The sequence below is a fragment of the Mitosporidium daphniae genome, assembly GCF_000760515.2.
Source record: "Mitosporidium daphniae strain UGP3 chromosome Unknown contig-119, whole genome shotgun sequence".
Classification (NCBI taxonomy): Eukaryota; Fungi; Microsporidia; genus Mitosporidium; species Mitosporidium daphniae.
Window position 1 is genome coordinate 1 of NW_013546712.1, and position 14,246 is coordinate 14,246.

The 14,246-nt window shown below is 42.5% G+C and overlaps 8 protein-coding genes across 8 annotated transcripts; 5 read left to right on the top strand and 3 right to left on the bottom strand.

Moving 5' to 3' along the window:
• DI09_119p10 (putative deaminase) lies at window positions 1-2,185 on the top strand (the record flags this gene model as incomplete). Its single annotated transcript, XM_013383980.1, has 4 exons — window positions 1-721; window positions 957-1,030; window positions 1,267-1,288; window positions 1,654-2,185. Coding segments are annotated over 4 exons (1,349 nt in total), but the record flags the coding sequence as incomplete, so codon positions are not given.
• A 197-nt stretch (window positions 2,186-2,382) lies between these two features.
• Window positions 2,383-4,542, bottom strand: DI09_119p20 (uncharacterized protein; the record flags this gene model as incomplete). Its single annotated transcript, XM_013383981.1, has 1 exon — window positions 2,383-4,542. One exon carries the CDS (start codon window positions 4,540-4,542, stop codon window positions 2,383-2,385), a length of 2,160 nt encoding a protein of 719 aa, XP_013239435.1.
• A 175-nt stretch (window positions 4,543-4,717) lies between these two features.
• DI09_119p30 (60S ribosomal protein L13) lies at window positions 4,718-5,323 on the bottom strand (the record flags this gene model as incomplete). Its single annotated transcript, XM_013383982.1, has 1 exon — window positions 4,718-5,323. The coding sequence occupies one exon, from the start codon at window positions 5,321-5,323 to the stop codon at window positions 4,718-4,720; it is 606 nt and encodes a 201-aa protein (XP_013239436.1).
• A 315-nt stretch (window positions 5,324-5,638) lies between these two features.
• On the top strand, window positions 5,639-6,082 carry DI09_119p40 (40S ribosomal protein S16; the record flags this gene model as incomplete). Its single annotated transcript, XM_013383983.1, has 1 exon — window positions 5,639-6,082. One exon carries the CDS (start codon window positions 5,639-5,641, stop codon window positions 6,080-6,082), a length of 444 nt encoding a protein of 147 aa, XP_013239437.1.
• A 58-nt stretch (window positions 6,083-6,140) lies between these two features.
• DI09_119p50 (uncharacterized protein) lies at window positions 6,141-6,470 on the top strand (the record flags this gene model as incomplete). Its single annotated transcript, XM_013383984.1, has 1 exon — window positions 6,141-6,470. The coding sequence occupies one exon, from the start codon at window positions 6,141-6,143 to the stop codon at window positions 6,468-6,470; it is 330 nt and encodes a 109-aa protein (XP_013239438.1).
• A 348-nt stretch (window positions 6,471-6,818) lies between these two features.
• DI09_119p60 (uncharacterized protein) lies at window positions 6,819-7,907 on the top strand (the record flags this gene model as incomplete). Its single annotated transcript, XM_013383985.1, has 1 exon — window positions 6,819-7,907. The coding sequence occupies one exon, from the start codon at window positions 6,819-6,821 to the stop codon at window positions 7,905-7,907; it is 1,089 nt and encodes a 362-aa protein (XP_013239439.1).
• A 293-nt stretch (window positions 7,908-8,200) lies between these two features.
• Window positions 8,201-10,375, bottom strand: DI09_119p70 (ATP-dependent RNA helicase DDX3X; the record flags this gene model as incomplete). Its single annotated transcript, XM_013383986.1, has 1 exon — window positions 8,201-10,375. The coding sequence occupies one exon, from the start codon at window positions 10,373-10,375 to the stop codon at window positions 8,201-8,203; it is 2,175 nt and encodes a 724-aa protein (XP_013239440.1).
• An 83-nt stretch (window positions 10,376-10,458) lies between these two features.
• On the top strand, window positions 10,459-14,246 carry DI09_119p80 (uncharacterized protein; the record flags this gene model as incomplete). Its single annotated transcript, XM_013383987.1, has 7 exons — window positions 10,459-10,590; window positions 10,818-11,084; window positions 11,240-11,620; window positions 11,661-11,905; window positions 12,074-12,236; window positions 12,290-12,528; window positions 12,592-14,246. Coding segments are annotated over 7 exons (3,082 nt in total), but the record flags the coding sequence as incomplete, so codon positions are not given.

Here is a 14,246-nt window from a genome sequence, read left to right on the forward strand (position 1 = left end):
AGCTTGATTTTAGATATCCTCTTCCCCATATGCTTGGCCACGTGAAGCGGGTCAAAAAATCAGAGCGCTCCATTAGTATCCTTCTATGGCCATTGGAAGACACAAATCGTTGTTTCGACTTTTTGAGGAACTATTCCATCTTCAAAAAGGATCTTTTTACTGCAAGCGTGCCCAAACTTCCTCCTCGCACAAAAGAAAATTGGTTGGAAGCCAATCAGCTTTGGCCAGTGACATTGCACATCATTATTCCAAAATTCCCATCATGGGAGTCGTTTGACGGTCAATACAAGAGATTTGTAACCTCCAAAGTATTGAAGCCAAGCTCCACATTATTTAATCCACTTTCATTAAGTGTCGTTGTAGAGATCGGTCAAGAGAGCTGTCAAATTTCGATGCCTCTTCTTCATCCAACGATGCTTATTCTAAATCAACTTGCGTTGCTAATTTTAAAGGAAAAGCAGTCAAAGCCCCCTGATTCTGGATTGATTCCACCAAATGCATATCTTGCGACAGGATTTGACTTGATTCTGCAGGAGGAACCCTGCATAATGTTGGCTTTAGATTCTAATTATTTTAGGTGCTCCATGGCACTTGTGCATTCACGGATTCGCCGAGTGTTTTATGTCCGCTCCAACAGAAAAAGAGGTGGTCTCGGTGGATCGTCTGCAGAATCAGCGGTTCATACTAATCCCCAGTTAAACCATCATTTTGGTGTTTACGTGTTCGTAGAAAGTAGTCACTGTTAGAGAGAAGGGGGTAATTAATGGCCCAACTGAAACATGCCTATCTGCTCGTTTGTGTAATAAATTATTTAATATTTCTACTGTATGTCACGTTCATTGAAAAGATATTGCACTCCCTTGGATGGTGCGTCTAGGTGCGTTTGATAACTCCGTATGTGCAGATATTTCTAAAGAACCGAGTGTAGCACTGTCATTAACATTACTTTGTTGTAGAGTGGAGGAAAATGCATCCAAAGGCGGTCTTGACCTGGGCGTCCAAATATCTTCTGGAATAAATGCATCCGAAGGTAAGCTACGGATAAAGGATTCTCTCTTCTCTGCAATCCGCTTTCTGAGCCGGTTCTACAAATAATTGCAAGAACTTTACTAATTTTTCATCCTCACTTGCAAACTCAAGAAGGTAACAAAACTTTATCTCTTCAAAAGATGTATCTGCATGATAATAGCTATGATATCGAGAAAGGGTTCCCTTTGTTTCTTCTAGTAAAGCTGAATCTTTTTTTTCGGAACATTCTGACATCAGCATTGGGAGTGAATCAGCGGAGGTATAGGGACCATATCGATACATCTCCCGTAGATGTCCCGTGCTAGCTATTATTAGGAAAGAAAAGAAAACAAACTGGCTCTAGATAGCATGAACTTTACATATTGGAAGCATGGTGTCCTCCGATAATCCTCAAGAGACTTTGCAAATGTTGGGGAGAAAAATTGGTCATTGGTGCTCATGGTTGAAGAAAAAATTTTCTTTTAAATTATTTTCATTGAAAAAATTTATGTTGCCAATGAAGAAATTGCTATATACATTATCCAAGCGTTCTATATGTTGCACAAGCGAGGTTTATATATTGCCCACTCGAAGAATTTTAATCCTACCAACAGGTTGTACGTTATTTTTTTCCTCTACAAAAAGGATCGTGCCCTTTCGACCGTCACTAAAAGATCTCAATGCCCCACTAATACATCTCATTGATGCTAAAGGCTCCATTTCAAACGACATTTCTTCCTCAGAAATATTGAATAAATACGATGCGCAAAAATATGAGTTGCTTCAGGTGGGCATTCGAGATTCTGTTCCCATTATCAAGGTATTTCCCAAAGTCACGCCAAAAGATCCATTGCAATCTAGCAGAGAACCATCACCCCATCGTCAAAAACCTCGAGAAGAAAAGGAAAAAACGATAGAAATGAACTCTACCATTGGCGGAAATGATTTTGAACACAAGATGCATATGTTAAATTGTTTCCTTGCAAAGGTGATACGGGTCAAAGTGCTGCTAACTCTGCGGGGAACTTCATCTGCGCTTGATTTAGAAAATTTATTTGCAAAGATAAAGGCCCGCATCGACGCATCCGGTGTTGGAGAGGTTGTTGCTCCTGTGCAGCAAGCCGCAAAAAAGGTGCAATTTGTAGTAAGACCAAAGTTAACCCCGGAATATCCCTAAGGCTGATCGCTTTCTTAAGTGGATAATCTATTGCCAAATTTAGACTAGCTGTTGTGCCTATTAATATTAAATGCGGTGTTATGTGGTTTATTAAAGTTACCTTGTTCAGTTATCAAGGTTCATCTACATATAAGGCTATGAGAACAAATCTGCATTAACAACATCAATTGAGATGGAGAAGAAATCTTCAAAATGAGCTAATCATTGCTCGGGTCCGTCAAGGAGGGATCCTCTACTAACGTGGTATTGGAAGAGCTTTCTTGAGACGAGATAGCAGCTTTTTTCAACAGACGTTGTTGAATGTTATGTGTATTTGGTCTCTTTGCCGCAGCCGGAAATAACAGTGTGTTGCAGTAGAGAGATGGGACAAGTCTATGTGCTAATAAAGCGCTTCTCCTTTGCACATGGCGAATTGGAAACGTTCGTACATCCAAAGGGAAAGGTGGAAGAGCTGTTCTTCTTCGAGTCTCTGAAGACGGGGAGCTATCCAAAATCGGCGATGAAGTAGGCGCTCCAATGCTTGAGATAGCAATTGCCGCATCTTCTACTGAAATATTGTCCCTGCCCGAGAATTTGGCTGCAAGAACACAATTCAAGACCAGAAATTGGAGATACGAGAACACATTTCTCTGGAGTTCCTTTATTAAAAATTTGAACAAAATACGTACCTCCGTAGCACTGGCATCTAAAAGTATTGAATCATAAGCTGAAAGCCATTTTGTAGTAGGGAGTCCATATGCAGAATGAAAAAGCTCATCTGCTACCTGCGAAATGCTTTTACCGCATTTTCCAATTAGCGTAGAACGGCGAAGAGAGGTTGAAGGCGAAGCAGAGCTCTCCGATACCATTGAAATAGGGGATCGAGATGAGATCAAAGGTGTTGCTGGGGAGTTATTTACTGGTGTAGGGCTAGTGGCCCTTGGGGAAATTGATTTTCTTGTCATACAATCTGAGGGAAACTTAGATGGAGGGGGCAAGTTTTGGGAAGAAGCTTGCTGGTGGCCACCTTGAAGGAAATGTTGCTGTGAAGGAAAAGATGGGAAAACAAAATTACTATCAGGAGAGCGGCCGGTGATCGGGTAATCTACCATCATGGCAGACGTTGGCGGAACTCCAGAAGTATTTGGCGGAGATGAAAATACAGAGGGTGTCATCATCATCATTGATGAAGAATTAGGAGAGTGGGAAGCAGGATAAGACGGAAGCTGTTGGTGTTGTTGGTGATGTTGCTGCTGTTGGTGTTGTTGCTGTTGTTGGTATTGTTGCTGCTGTTGGTATGTCTGCTGCTGCTGCTGCTGATATGTCTGCTGTTGCTGCTGCTGATATGTCTGCTGCTGCTGTTGTTGCTGCTGCTGCTGATATTGAAACTGCTGCTGTTGCGGTGTCCTATATTGAACCATCGGGGAAAACTGCTGAGGAAGATGCTGATAAAAATAGTGAGGAGATGGTGCTGAATGCGGGGCTGAATTGTAATATGATGCTGTGCCTGGGGGTTGTAGCATTCTTAATGGAGCATTCATTGAAAAAAGAGATGAATTTACACTCTGTGGGTGCATCACTGCTGGTGATGAATTCATGGCCTGGTGATGAAGCTGAGGAGGCTGTACCGCCTGTGGAAATAGCCCAAAAGCATGATTGGCTTGGGGATGAAATCCTGGTGGTTGGCTTACATGACCATGAATGGATGGCGATGGGGTGGCTTGCGGATGCACAGCTGAAGAATTGAATTGCGATTGGAGATAAGAGAATTGGCCTGGAGCTTGAAAAAATTGGGTTGAAAACCCTTGGGGAGAAACAGTTGTAAGTGGCGAGTTTCCAGCGGACACTTGAGCTGCCATCATATTTGAGGGTGGCGAGATTTGTCGAGCTGAGGTTGAGGAAGCTGGGAAGGAAAATCCCTGCGAAAACTGTGTCGCTGGTACAGGTATTGTTCCCTGAAATGGATGGCCTTGCTGCTGCATAGGATGTGCCAACTGAATAGGTTGGGCCTGTTGAGAAAATGGTAATTGATTGATTGCTTGGGAAGATGATTGGGGGGTCGATTGAGAAGGTGGCGGTGGCTGCATTGATTGAGAAGGTGCAGGGGAGAAATATTTATTTGACAGCAGATCTTCTCCTGTATTAACTTCTGGACGAACACTTGAATCGATATATTTATTCCGAAATAGTAAAAGTTGACCCTCAAGCTCTGCTTGCTTTTTGGTGAGAAATGCTATTTTTTCTGGTGGCATTTCTGGCGAAGAAAGATGCGCCTTGATCCGTTCTATCCCAGACAACAGTTGTTGGTGATACTTTTGGATCAATTCCGCACGCGAGGGTGCAGGTACAGGGGCGGTTGCATGATTTTGCGACTCCATAGAACAATCTTGAAGATTGCAAATTAAAAGTTACATAGGTTTAATTGTACCACACCACCATACACAGAGGCCCAATGTAACTGCTATTAGCATATAAATAACCGCCACCGCATCAGTAGCATGCAGGCGCTAGTCATGGGGCTTCAACTCAATGGAAAGGAACAATAAATTTATTTTACTTCTTTTTAATGGCTTCCTCTTCTTCCTTGGCTTTGGCGCGCTTCTCGCGAATTCCGACGTAGCGAGCGGTAAGATGGGCATTATGGAGAGTCTCATAAGCACAAGCTGCTGCCTCTGCTGCTGTTACTTGGCGAGAAGATTCCGGCTGAAAAGTGTTTTTAGGGACAGGGAGAACAGCACAAATGGACTTGGTAGAATCTCCCATAGGCTGTTCCTTTTTTTTAGCGTCGAGAATAACAACTTTCGAAAGATATGCCTTGAGGCGCTGTACGTTCATCTCAAGGGATTCAGCTGAACGGTTTCGACGGCGATGATCGACAGAAATTCCAATACGGCGAGCATGATGCTTATCAAGTCCAGCAGCCTTAATTTCTTCAAAAGTAAATCCACGACCTTCCCTGAGCTTGGTGTTGTAACGAATAGTTGGGCATCTCACAGCTGGACGGAGTGAATCCAATGGATGAGGTGCAACTAAAGCTGCCTTTTTTTGGCGATTAAGACGACGGCGATGCTTTCGGCCAGCTTGATCAAACCATGTCTTTACTCGAACTTGCCAATGCTTACGAAGGTGGACATTCGGAAGCTGATTATTGTGCTTCATCTAAAAACCAAGTTAAAATGGATGAAAAGGTGGGGTGCATGATGATTTTGTAGGACGGATATCAAGCTTACGTTGAATTAATAGAAAATTTAAATTTAACCCACTTTTAAAGGTTAAATTAAACTAAAATTTTCAATCTCATTCCAATAAGGTAGCTTACCTTGCATCCATTATTCCCTCTATACAACTTACTTTTCATCCATCATGACATGGCATTTTCGGTGCCTTCTTTGCTTCCAAATTTATATGTTATTTTATCATTGCTTGGATTTTTACTCTTTTTTACCTATGAACCCTTCTAACTTGTTGTTTTAGATGAAACAGTCGGTTCAGACTAAACAATCAGTACAGACATTTGGTCGCAAAAAAAGCGCTACTGCTGTAGCCCATTGCACTGCAGGAAAAGGACTTATTAAGGTCAATGGAAAGCCCCTTGAGCTCGTTGAACCAGAAATCCTCCGCTTGAAGGTTTTTGAGCCCATTCTTTTGCTCGGAAGGTCCAGATTTTCCAACATTGACATCCGTATCCGCGTATCTGGTGGTGGTCACACCTCCCAAATTTATGCTATTCGTCAAGCCCTTGCCAAAGGAGTAGTTGCATACTATCAAAAGTTTATTGATGAAGCATCTAAGAAGGAAATTCGCGACCAGCTTGTCGCTTTTGACCGTTCGTTGTTAGTTGCTGATCCTCGCCGCTGCGAGCCAAAGAAATTTGGTGGTCCAGGTGCCCGTGCCAGATACCAAAAATCTTATCGTTAATTATATACTCATTTCCACCTCAATAAATGATAAGCTCATTATTTAAATTTTTCATTTTATGTTGAGATTTTTTCCTCTTTTAGTTCCGAAAGGTGGCTCTTTTAGCGCCATTCTCAAGGCATCTGCAAATAACGCCCCTTTCGATGTAATCAAAGAATTTGCCATTTTGTTAAATCAAGCCAATTTACGAGGATTGAGATGTTCAGATTCTTTGGCAAAGATCGAGTTTCTTGATAAGGAACCTACTATGTCTGAGCGAAGCCGAATGGTTCCTGCAAAAAAAGAGCACATTCTTAAGCTTATGAAGGAAATGCCCGAAACTATTAAAAATTGGAGGAAAGATAGGAAGTTGCTAAAGGAAGCTTCTAAACCGAAGTATCCCTTTTAGTAAATTTCAGGATTAATATGCCGATCCGACAGCGTGCAAGTCAGACAGCTTTATTATAAATAAATAGACTGCTACAAATATTCAAATTTTCTATCATGATAACCCTGGACATTTAGGCATCATTGCAAATATGATGAAGCGACGCTACCACTCTCTCTCACCTACCATAAGTTATTGTGTTGAATTTAACTGTCTTTCCCAACCCTAAATTTTGGGCCAAAAACTAAAATTTGGGTTGCAATTGCCTAAATTCGACTTTTACTGCCTTTTGCTGCTGATTGGTACGGTACCACCCCAATTAAGATGATCTCCTTACTTTAACGGAAGAAGCAAAAAATATTCATTAATATGCTATCCTCTCCTTTGCAGGCGATGGGGCCTAAATGTAGCAATTCTCGGCTGCTAGCATTTGCATGGTTCTTTTCGCTTTTCTTTGCATGTCTGGCTTGCCTTCCTATCTACAGCGTAGCTTGGATGGCTGTCCCCAATGACGGTGGAATTAAAAATGTAGATCCTGGCCATTCATTAGATGCGATAATGGATATTGGCACAATGGAGCCAACGCCGGTACAATTTATGCCACAGCAAAGCCCATGCCCCGCGCCTGCTCCTGCTGCTGTTGCACAGAGACAGGCACCATCCCCCTTGGAAGAAGTTACACCAACAAAACACTCTGATGCAAAAAATTGCCATTGCGGCTACTCGGATGTGGCAGATGAGAGTTTTTTTTCAGTGTTAAACGGAATCATCATTGCAATCAAATTCACGGTGTCGCTCCCGTGGTATCTCTTATCGCGAGGTTTGGAGTATTCGCTTGTTGCAGCTCATTGGATGGTAGGTCGTACCATTTCTCATCCCATTGCCTCAATTTGGGGCTATGGATTCGTTCTATTTGTTTCTGTATGGGTTGTTGATTCCATGGGGGGAATCGCTGCGGTTGCCACCGAGTTTTGTGGGTGGCTCAATCATCGAAATCAATTTAGTGAACAAATACATACAAAGGTTGTTGCCAAGACACGTACGCATGTTTTCGAGGTACCCGAAAAACAAGAGAACTTCCAAATGAATAGTGGCGAGGCGGTTGAAGAGTCACAAAAACATACGACCAATATAGAAGCTGCCCATGGCCGTTCAAAAATCATGAAACAAGGCCAAGCGAAGCATAAAGAAGGGTTGCATGAAGCAAAAAGCACCTCCAAGAACTTGTTAGTTAAAAAAGGCGCAGAAGGGCACCATGAAGAAAAAAAAGTTGCCGAGAGCAATGAGCAAGTCAAAGGGAAAAAGAATATCCGAGTTAGGGTTGTACCTGTGGAAGCCCCTTCAGATGGAGCAATAGAAGACAATGGTAACCAACAGTCCCCTGAAGAGGGTGTAGAAGGTGAAGAAGATGCAGCGCAGAAAGAGCAGCCTAATGAAGAGGAGCCCGATGTACAATAATGTCAAAGTATCGTTTTCGATCTCCCCACTCTATGTACAGCATTGGTAGATTCAACAGAAATAAAATACCTGACATGCATGTTAGTGCCTTTTACATAGCTATCTGATCGAAATTTTCGTAAATAGCACGCCAGTCGCAACAACATCATCATCAGGATCATCAACATCATCATCATCATTATGCATCTTAAACGGCATTGAAGATCGCATTCGTAATGCAATCACATATAGAAAACCCGAGTTGATGTGACTACCACACCTGCCACAATAATATTAAAGACAATGCAGATTTATTAGAACCATTGAAGACCACCAGCGGGTGACGGGGATTCCTTTCCAATGTCATCGTCCCAAGATGACAGTGGTGGTGGTGGTGATTGGGAGCCCGTGTTCCCTGTTCGTGTCGAAGAAAAGTCCCAAGAAGACGGGGAGAGTCGTTGCGTAGACGCTGAGGACGTTGAAGCCCGGATTTGAGTGTGGTGCTGATACGGTTGACCGGAAGTGCTACGGGACTGGCGGCCAGGACCTCTCTTGGTATGATGATTTACTCCTGTTCGGAATGCAATGGCCGAAAGGCGATCCAAAAACTCAGGTACTCGCTGACGTGATTCTCTAAGCAAAGCGGAAAGTCCAGAGGCAAGCGGGGCATTTTCATGCGAAAAAAAGGAGATCGCTGTGCCAACGTTACCGACTCTCCCTGTTCTCCCGATTTTATGGACGTATTCATCAAGGTCGTTAGGAAAATCATAAATGATCACCGTTCTAACATCTGGGATATCGAGACCGCGAGATGCCACCGAGGTGGCCACTAATACTGGGCGTTCGGCTGAGCGAAACTTGCGGAGAGCTGCCTCTCGCTCTTCCTGTGTACGATCCCCATGAATAGAAGTAGCCAGAATGCCTTCCCTGACCAGGGCATTTTCCAAGATATCTGCGTCACGCTTCTTCTCCACAAATATCAGCGTGCGATGATTGGGGGACTGAGTTGAAGTAAGGATGTCGAGTAGATATGACTTTTTGTCACATTGCTCAACATCTACAACGGTCTGAATAATATTTTCAGAGGTAGATCCCACGCGGCCAATCTTCAAGAAAATATAATCTGAAAGGAAGGCCTTGGCAAGGGCTTGGATTTCTTTAGAGAATGTCGCGGAAAAAAGGAGCGTCTGGCGGCTTTCTTTTGGTGGCATCTGGCATTCAAGAACAATTTTTCGAATGTCAGGCTCAAAGCCCATATCAAGCATTCGATCTGCTTCGTCAAGCACCAAGTAGCGCACAAAAGAAAGGTTTACACGAGACCGCTCAATCATGTCAACGAGGCGACCAGGGGTCGCCACAAGAATATCGGCACCCTTGGCTAGCGTATGAATCTGTGTGCGGATGTCTGTGCCCCCATAAACAACACAGGGAGTGACCCAAGAGCGGTACGAAAATTTGAGGGCCTCTTCAAAAATTTGCACAGAAAGTTCTCTAGTTGGGGAGAGGATTAAAGCAAGAGGAAATGCCGTCGATGGGCGAGACCTAGAAATGGAAATAAGATCCGTGGATGGTCCATGAGTAAGCAGTTCTGAAATTATGGGGAGCAGGAACGCAGCGGTCTTTCCAGAGCCAGTTTGCGCACATGCCATGATGTCCTTCTTGTTGGTGACAATTGGAATCGCAAATTTCTGAACGGGTGTCGGCTTGGAATATCCGGCGAGAGAAATGTTTTCAAGAAGCTGCGAATGGATTCCACACTCTGTGGAAAACGATTCGATTGGAGTGGGGACGTTGTTCCCAGATGCATCGACAGGGATTCCGTCATATTTAGAAAAATTGATACCGGTATCAACATGGCGCTCACCAAAAATTTTTGTCTCAAAAATGGGATCTCGAGGCCGAATCCTTGTATCATACCGAACAAAATAAGTTGAAGATGTGGATGCTTTTTTACCGAGACCCCTATCTCGGTTCCTTCCGGCAGATGAGACAGATTCAAAAGTGTCCCAACGACTGCCACTTTCAGATATTGTACAGCTTTCTCCAGTGTAAGGATTTACGTATGAAGAGGGCTGTTGAGTTTTTGTGAATGCTTTTGTCGCTGGCTCTTTATTTCTTAGATGTGGGGGCACATAGGTGGTAGTGATGCTTGTGTCAGATAGAGACTGTATCACCTGCTCAACGCTTTCAACGGTGTTTGATTTAGAATTAGATATTTCCTCACTTTTGGGTGATTCAAATGATACCACTACCGTCGACCCGGAAACGGAACGATGAACTACCTCTGAAGAGGGGGAGGTGGTTTTGGATGTTTTTGCTTTTAAAGAAACGATCCTTTCATCTGAAGGCTCGCCTTTAGAGCGGCTTAAAAGGGTCGATTGGACAGAAGAAGTGGATGTCGATGGGATCTTTTTAATAGCAAATGGGGATGATTTCCCTGGTTTTGGCAATGAAGAGGATGAAGATGAACTTTTCAGATTTGGGTGCATAATAATAAAAAAAGAAAATAAACCTGGAAAGCAAAATATAAAATCCCAAAGGCCAAATATAAAATTAAAATGTAACCCATAAAATGTATTTTAATTTGCAATTTTCATATCATCAGATGAGTGGTGGAATGGCATCAACATCGTCTTCGTCCTCATTTTCGTATGGTTCTTCTGCCCCCTATGGGGTTTCAGCCTCTGCAGAGGGCCAACAGATGGTAAATATTTGATTGATTTTGTTAACCATTAGGAATCAAAGTTCGAAATTAAGGTTTGATTCCATGGATTTATTCAGAAAAAACACACAGGCAGATCGGAGCGTGTCAAGTGTGTGGACTTGCATCCTACAGAGCCGCTTATGCTTTGCGCACTATATTCTGGAAAGCTGGCCATTTGGAATTATGAAACGCAAGTATTGATCGATCGATAGACCCATTTATCTTAGAACCTCATAAAATCCTTTGATTGCTCTTCAATGCCTGTACGCTGTGCAAAGTTCATTTCACGCAAAAATTGGATCATCGCAGGCTCGGATGATTTCCACATTCGGGTGTTTGCTCTTCATACACACGAATGCATTGCTGATTTAGAGGCACATTCAGACTACCTTCGGGGCCTTGCTGTGCATCCAACCAAGTCTATTGTTCTTTCTTGCTCTGATGATCTTTCCATCAAAATGTGGGATTGGGACGCCAATTGGAGCTGCGTAAAGGTATGCAAAGGAAAAAGCTTTTAGATTAGAAATTTGAAGGACACTCCCACTATGTCATGAATGTGGTTTTTAATTCCAAAGACTCCAACATTTTTGCTTCGTGTTCCCTGGATCGAACAATTAAAGTACACCTGGCATTTATTATCTTGTTGTAGGTTTGGAACCTTTCTTCCTCGCTCCCAAATTATACTCTTGATGGACATGATAAAGGGGTGTGCGCAATTGAGTTTTCCCAGTCTTCTGATAAACCTTTTCTGATTTCCGGTGGAGATGACCAACTTGTGAAGGTGTGGGATTATCAAAATAAGATCTGTGTTCATACCCTGAAGGGGCACTCTAACAACGTCACGGGTGTCATATTTCATGGCAGCCTTCCATTGTTTCTAACAGCCTCGGAGGATGAAACTCTGATGGTTTGGAGCGCAAATTCATTTAAGCTCATCCAGACAATAAAATTAAAGCTGGAAAGGCTTTGGGGATTATCCATAATTCCAGGGACTAGTCTTATCGGAGTCGCTGCTGATTTGGGATCTTCCGTATTGCAGGTAAGTCTGGCGCCAAATTTTATGCATTTAGATTGGCAGAGATACGCCTCCAGTGTCTATGGATGCCACCGGGAAAGTAATCTGGGCAAAAGGAAATTCAGTCAAAATTGCAAGTGTCTCCGGGGTCCTTACTGGTGTGCCATCTGGGGAGATAGGTTTGAACAAAAGGAATTCTAACATTTCCACTTTAGATGGGCAAAAGGTTGCTCTTAGCGGGAAGGATTTTGGCCAGTGCGATCTTTATCCCACATCGCTGGAATACTGCCCTAGTGGAAGGTTTTTTCCCAAAATAACCGTTGAAATAGGTTTATTTCTGCCGTTGGGGACGGAGAATACGTCATATATACTGCTATTGCTTGGAGAAATAAGACTTTTGGCAAGTGTATAAGCTTTGCATGGAGTGCAGATTCTTCATTGTACACCAATTGACATCCTGATTTATAGTTATGCCACTCTGAGCGCATCTGGAATCAACATTTTCAAGCAATTTGAACCCTCTTTGTCGATCAACAGCTCATATTCTGCTTTGTTTGGAGGCGTCTTGGTTGGGGCATATGCTGCTAGAGAATCTGTTCTTGATTTTTACTTGTGGGACTCATCTCGACTTGTACGCCGCCTTGGTGTTGATGTTGCCAATGTAAATATAGTGTTTAAAGATAGGTATTTTGGTCAGAATCTGGGGATCAAGTGGCCATTGCGACTGTTCAAGACGGATTTTTTATTTTGAAATATAATGCAGACATCGTATGTGCTTACATTGAGCAGGGCATTGAAGTACCTGCCGATGGGATTTCAGATGCTTTTGAGGTCTCGTTTGAGTGTGTAGAACAGTTTGCTTCCATTTATTTATCAACGATAGGATATCTTCCGGACTATGGCTTGGGTCTGCATTTGTTTTTGTAACTTCGGTGACCAACAAATTAGGTGCACATGTCTTTCTCTTATTTTGTAGCCATATTTAGTGAAGGTGGCGTGGTTTGCACTATTGCCCATCTGCCTTCTTCGTATATTCTTTTACGATATTTAGCAAAGCAAGAGAGAATCTTTTTTGCAGATAAGGATTGCAATATTTACTCGTACTTTCTCTCGTTATCTGTTGTGGAAATCCTGCGCCTTGTAAGCGCAGGCGCCATTGAGGAAGCTAGGCTTTATTATGAGAAAGTCCCAAAAATCTCAAAAGAATTTGTGTCCACTTTCCTTGAAACGAAGGGGTATCTTGAAGATGCCCTAGAATTTACTGCCGACCAAATGAAAAGATTTTCGCTGTCACTTGCCACTAGCAATCCAGCTCAAGCTTTGAAAATCGCAGAAGAGTCTTCTGGTACATCCTCTGGGAAGCTCATGTGGCAGAATATTAGTACCTATGCATTGAGTACATGGGACCCTGCTTTGGCAATGAGGGCAATCGACAAATCAGGCGATCTCTCCGATGCTTTTGTTATGAAAAGAATTTTTGGTCTCCAAATTGATGTTGAAAATTTGCCTATTGAAAACAATTTCTATTCGTTCCTAATTTCGTTCCTAAACCTGTCACCTAAAGCAGCCTTTGATGCACTGATAGCAAGCAAAAAATACCCAGAAGCTGCGCTTTTTGCTAGGGCATGGCTCGATCCCGAATCGCTGCAATATGCCATTGGGTTATGGAAGGCGCATATTAAAGAGACATATGCTTCGTGGAATGATTTTTCGGAGACCATAATGGATATGCATTCAGCTCCAGATTCCTTTTCTTTTCTCTCGGAAAATATTTCTGACAAAAGAGATACTGGAAAAATGGCTTTTAACGCGGCAGAGAAAAAAGAACATCTTGCAAAAGAGGCCGATGAGATTGATCAAAATTTTGGCGATAAATTTGATGAGGGTTTTGGTGACGAATTTAATCTGCTTGATACAATGAAAAATGTCCATATATCTGATCGCGACAAACACCAAGGCCCGGTTACATTGCCTACACAGAGCCCTCTTCAAGATATTTCCTTTGATGACGATGATCTCTTTTTAGAGCCTTCTTGTATCATCCAGAAAGATTTGTCATCAATGGCTGACTCTTCATCTTTTATAGAAAATGAAGATATATTAGACTCTTTCAGTGTGCTAGACGAACCACAGCCTATGACGCCATTATATATTGAGAAAGAAGAGCAAGAGAAAGAGCAAGAACAAGAGCAAAAGCAAGAACAAGAGCAAAAGCAAGAGCAAGAGCAAGAAAAAGGAAAACACGAAGATCAATGGGATTTAAGTGACCAGTCTTCCATTAAACAAGATCTTGAAGATGTCAGCTTCGATAAAGAAATAGCCTCGTTTTCCCCATCAGCTCACGATCAAGGCCAAAGTCATTTTATAAACTCTCCTGCTTTTGAGCCAGAGGAAGAAAAGATCTCGATTGAATCCACTGAGGGGTTTGATAATTTTGAGCCCTTTAATCGAAAAGAACATAAAGGTGCTTACATTGGATTTCCGATTGATCAAAAAGAAAGCATTCCAGATGTTGAGGAGGAATGGAATTTGAGTACGCCGGAACAATTTGATGATGTTGGCGATTTTAAGTATAAAAAAAAGTCTGTAACTTGGTCTTCAGAACTACCGCACATGTCTTTTTCGTCAATCGGAAATCCAA